The sequence below is a fragment of the Cupressus sempervirens genome, chromosome 5 (assembly GCF_028749045.1).
Source record: "Cupressus sempervirens isolate cs-2001-9-10 chromosome 5, ASM2874904v1, whole genome shotgun sequence".
Classification (NCBI taxonomy): domain Eukaryota; kingdom Viridiplantae; phylum Streptophyta; class Pinopsida; order Cupressales; family Cupressaceae; genus Cupressus; species Cupressus sempervirens.
This window is the reverse complement of record NC_143122.1, coordinates 560,758,044-560,763,734: the sequence shown is the minus strand read 5'-3', so window position 1 is coordinate 560,763,734 and position 5,691 is coordinate 560,758,044. Positions and strand designations below refer to the sequence as shown.

The following is a 5,691-nucleotide window of genomic DNA, read 5'->3' as shown; positions in this document are numbered from 1 at the left end:
AACCTACTTCACCCCATCGTTGTCATCTCAAACTATTTGGTCTTTAAGGCTCTGACCATACGAACACAACAGTTCACGCATTCATTGTTGAAGTTTAAAGTATCCTTTCCACTTAGGTGACTGCGCAACTAAGGCCATACTGATTGCTTCGCTCACTCACAATATAAAAAGTATTTAGGCACGTAACTGCAACGACTCGTCAAACAAAAAGAAACCTAGCCACTTTGCTAGCCTAACACGAACAAAAAAGGGGGCAGCTAAAATGACTAGCAGAAACCCCACATTCAAAGGGTAATTTTTCTTGTAACCAGGCTTTCTTCATGATAGAATATGATCTTATATGAGAGGAGGGTATGACAAGTTTAGAAGCAAATTACTCTTACTTAATCAAGGAGCCATCCTTGATCAAATCACTGAACTATGAGATACCACTCTTTCACCTATGTTTGGCAGAGCATCCTTGTAATAGGGCTAAAGGTTTGTCATTTCTTTCTAGATTCCACCCTGGGAATTTCTCTCTAGTATGTCAATAATGTAACTAATTATGTCTTTCCCTACTTTTACACCTTCTAAGAGGTTTGATTATTTTATTGAGGAAAACAATTTTTGTATTATTTATTTATAATTTTGAAATAATAAAAAATAAAAATAAAAAATATAGTTTATGCTAAAGAAATAAAACAAATATAAATAAATATACCTTCTATGTTTAAAATAGCCAAATTTAAAATTTACACTACTCTAAATTCTTTGAATGCAATTTTCAATCACTTGAAACTAGTACATTATAAATTTGTTTTCTAATTGTAAAATTTATGATACTTAAAATAGTCATACAATAAAAAGAGATCATATAAGCTAAGGCTAGGAAAAGGACAAACTCAAATCCAATGTATAGAAAATCATCCACATATGTTAGGGCTAAGCAAAAGTATTTAACATTCAAAAAGTAAGAGGATTTTTTTGTACAAAAGAAAAACAAAACCAATCAAAAAGGTCAAACTAAGGACAAACTCAAATCCTATGTATAGAAAATCACACACTAGAGTAATGGTTTTAACAATATGGTCCCATAAAATATCCTATTATGTAGATAAATAAATAAATAAACCAAGGAAAAGCTATCAATGAACCCTAATCCTTGTTATAAAATATCACCCAAGGCTAAAGGTTACAAATAAAATAAACAATTAGAAATTTAGAGGTTCTCATGAAAATAGACAAAATGTAAAATTATGGAAAGTTAGGCCATGAAAATAGAAAAAATGTAAAATTATGTAAAGTTCAAGATAGGGATGAAACCAAATCTTATGTATAAAATTTTTAAACTTCTATTAAGGCTAAAACAAAAAAAATTGAAGAGATAAAACTTAAGAAAACTCCAACAAACTAAAGCAAGCCCAAGGGAAAAGAAAAAAAAAAACTATTTTCTATGTATAGAAAATCACCCATGTCTCTTGGGGAGCAACAAAAGTTAATGGTGAAGAGATTCACGTGTAATACACTATTTACAAGAACAAGGCTATAATAAGGATGACCCCAAATCCAATGAATAGAAAATTGGAGATATTTATTAAGATGAAGGAAAAATTTAAATAGTCAAACTTGATTTTTTTGAAATAAAAAAATCCTAGATTAACCAAAACTTTAAGAATAAAAAATTAGATACAATATTTTATGAATAAAACTAAGAAATGAAAAAATAAACAATCCAAAAAGCAAAGGCCAAGTTAAGGATGAACCCAAATTTTATGTATAGAAAATCATGCACCTCTTTGAAGACCCAGGGATTTAAAGGTTAGCAGGCATAGCTATCTAAAATACACTATTATAAATAAGGGGTTAGCTAGATCTATTTGTAGCTTATTGTGCCGAGAGGCAGCTGCCATCTTTTGTGGATCTTGGATTTTTGTTTTGAATCCCAAAATCATCCATGACGATGGAGGGCAAAGTGCAGCTGAAGAGCTCAGACGATTTGGTGTTTGAGGTGGATGCGGGCGTGGAGAGCGTCATCTCCTTGCCTGAGGTGCACAGTAGCATCCTCCAAAAGGTTATCACATATTGTGCATACCATGTTGAAGCTGCTAAGAATGACTTCATTCCGAAGGAGGATGTGAAAAAAAGGGATGAAGAGTTCGTGGAGGTACGGTATGTGCCATTTTCATTTCCCTTTTGGATAATTAGGGTTTAAGAAACATAGCTGAACCTTTTTATTTTGTAAAGTTTGACGGTTCAGCCATTTTTGTGATCGTTGCTTAGTCAACTTTTTTGTGTTTTTTTATTTTGTAAACTTCGACGGTTCAGCCATTTTTGTGGTCGTTGCTTAGCCAACTTTTTTGTGTTTTTTAATTTCGTTTGTGGATTTTCAAAAGCTTTTAAACAATTTGTTTGGTGGCCTTGAAAATTGGGAGTGCATTATTTTATGTTCGTCGAAGATAGCTAGATCTCTTGTTTATTTTTTAAAAGTATCATATGTTTAATGGGCAATTCTTTTAGGGCAATGCACTTTACAATATCTTTAATGGGCGATTCTTTTAGAGTAGTATAGTTTACAATATGTTTAATGGGCACTGACATGATTTATTATTTTCACTGAATTAAGAATTAATTAGGTTTAGTTTATGTCTGTTAAATTGTGTGAATTGTCAGTTTTAACTGCTGTTGAAATAATGTATGTAGAATGCATTATTAAGAGCCTGCAATATGTAGTTAGAATGAGAGATTAATAAAGATTTGGGATAATGTGTTTTGAGAGCTATGAGTAAAACATTTATATTTTAGTGTACTGTTTTTTTCAATCCATTTAGTTTACCCCGTCTTAAATCTGCATTTCTTTTAATGTCTGCAGATATGGGGTAAATATGACGAGTTCTTATTAATGTTTCTTTGCTTTGAATAGGCGGTAAAAATGACGAGTTCTTATTAATCTTTCTTTGCTTTGAATAGGCGGCAGATGATCTCTAAATCAAGAACCTTTTTAATTTAATGTGTTCAACGGTAGCTGACATGCTCAGGACAAAGACCGTAGAAGAGCTACGGGCGACATATCACTGTCCTGAAGAAGAGGCGGGCAATAAGATGTGAAAATGCGGGCATGGACTTCAGAATAAATTTCGATTCACAGACAATTTGTTTTACATATAGTATTTTCACATGGTACGGATTTTCTTATCAAATAATGACCAGAACATCGTGATATTTAAGGAGCAGGTATTTGCCTGGTCTCTTCCATTTAAATAGTGTTGGTTGTAGTTCTGGGGATCGACTGATAAAGTTTCAATCAAAGGTACTTTGAGATTTTATATCATGACCGTCTTGAAAACATAGTGATGAAATGTTTTGCAATTATAATTTGTTGGTACATTTGATATTTCAAAGGAAAATATCAAGCAAATGCAAAGTCATGCTACTTTTTCTTGTTAGCTAACTATCTTTTTATTTTTCTTGTAGCATGGTACTTTGTTTTCTTGTCAATTATCTTTATTATTATTATTATTATTATTGGTCTGTAAGAACTTCTATATTTGATGGTATGATATTTGCTTAGATTTTTATATTTAATAATAGTTTTATAATAGTGTGTTAAGATTGTTAAGTCTTGTTGTCAATTTTATGAAATTTCATGTTTCACAAGTGATAAAATGTATTATTTTGTAGTTTGAGTTCAAGATCTTTGCCTCTCTTAAAAATTGATATGTTCAATATTCATCCCTTATTTTTTACTAATGTCACCTAAAACATGTGAACTATAGTGTACAAATTTTTATTTATTAGTTTCATATATAGGATTTTTTTATGAATTATTCTCTAATTTTTTTTTAAAGCTTTATATCTCATGAAATCTAATTTTCTACGATACTCTTTATATTTTTGTGCTTTTGTTAGAAAATGAGAGCACCTATCAGAAATTTTGTTAGAAAACAATAGGTTCTATCATAAACTAGAAAGTTGTGTGCATTTGTATGTATGCTTAGAGAATAATTATCTTGCCGTAAAACTTATTAGGATCATCCTTGCATTAACTAGTCAACCTAAGCATGAAAATCTAACCAATCAAATTGTTGCTATCTATTGGATGGGACTGTCCATCCTTGATCTATATGGATCATATGAAAGGATCCAAGATCTGGGGATACTAATGAATTTTTTAGCATGTAGTCATGTCTGATAACTATCCTATGCATTTGTAAAAGGAACAATGGTTAATCCTTAAACTATTAGATTTTATTTTTATTTTTGAAGTATTAGATAGCAAGCAAAAGAAAGGGACCCTAGTGTACCATAAGGCTAATCAAAGTTGGGCATTATCACCCAATACCAATTTTAAATTTCGAAAAAAGAAAAACCATTCCAGCAAGAAAATGATTTATTTTTCTTGTTAGTACAAAGGCCAAAACCTTAAAAAAAAAAAAAAAACTAAGGCTAGTTGACCACACCTAAAGCTCTTTAAGGAGAGCCTTGAGCTAGTCCTCTACCAGGAAGTTGTAAATGGAGCCATTGGTTTCACTCTCCTTACCTAGATCCTTCTCATCCTTGTTCATCTAATGACCTTCATGGAGAATTCACTAAGGTTTTTAACTTTTTGTAGATGCCAATGTAGTTCTCTACCAGCTCTTTAATTGAATTATCTAGCCTCTCTAGCCCTACCTTGCTATGGATCTAACCATGATTTCTTTGTTAAGCAGAAGTTGCCAAGAAATTTGACTGAATTGTCACATCTATTTTTATTTATAATTTTTCAATGCACTATATATGTTGATTTACCACAAAGAAGAGATCATTGAAAACAATAAATGAACTCTTTCTATCAAGATCATAATTATATTGTAGTTATATATATAAAGATATTCACATTTATATTACAATGCTCACATTGATAAAAGCAAGTAGAATTAGAACCACTTCAATTTTCATGTGTGAAACAACACAAACAACACATGCAGGGCAACCCAATTTCTACTAAAGATCATACAATGCAAAGTTTCCAGGACTAACTACAATAAAAAATAATGAATGTTGGTGATTTCTATGGAACTTTCTTCTCTTCTCATGGCATAATTGATAGTCTCTCTATGTAAGAAGATGAATCTAATGTATTAAAAAGTTAGTAGAAGACATATGAGAAGTTTAGGAGCAAGATCCAAAGTGTTTGAATTCCTACATTTAAATTTTTGAACCCATATGATTGGCTATGGATAAGTTCTCCATTTTGTGCTTGTCAAAGCTGACAAGGCCATGATGTTATATATTTTAATACATTTTATGCCTCATGTGTTTAGACATTGATTTTTTTTTTAGTGTTGTTGAGCATCCATGATTATATACATTTTTTTTGTCTACCTCATTAAACACTTGTTGCAAACAATGAAAAAGATGGCAATGACAATATTACTATATTTAGCCTTGAGTAGTGAAGTACTTGAAAGTTCATGTAGCAGATTATATAATATTGTCATGCCTAAACTACAAATATTCCAGTACTAGAAAAACTATATTTGATGGAAACATATTTATTGTTTGTATGCTCTAGATTGGGCATAAATTAGGCAAATTGTATAATCTGACTCTTGTCAGCATTAAAAAAATGCATTGTATCAATTGAGCAAAGAAAGGGCGATATTTGAATTATTGGTGACAGAGAAAAAAATTGAACTGTTTCAAAATGAAATAAGAATCCATGACAAAATGATA

The 5,691-nt window shown here is 31.0% G+C and overlaps 1 protein-coding gene across 1 annotated transcript; it reads left to right on the top strand.

Annotated features, from left to right (window-relative positions):
- Positions 1-1,939: 1,939 nt before the first annotated feature.
- Positions 1,940-2,964, top strand: LOC149557163 (SKP1-like protein 1B). Its single transcript, XM_089830132.1, has 3 exons — positions 1,940-2,148; positions 2,849-2,855; positions 2,947-2,964. The coding sequence occupies exons 1-3, from the start codon at positions 1,940-1,942 to the stop codon at positions 2,962-2,964; spliced, it is 234 nt and encodes a 77-aa protein (XP_089686258.1).
- Positions 2,965-5,691: the final 2,727 nt, after the last annotated feature.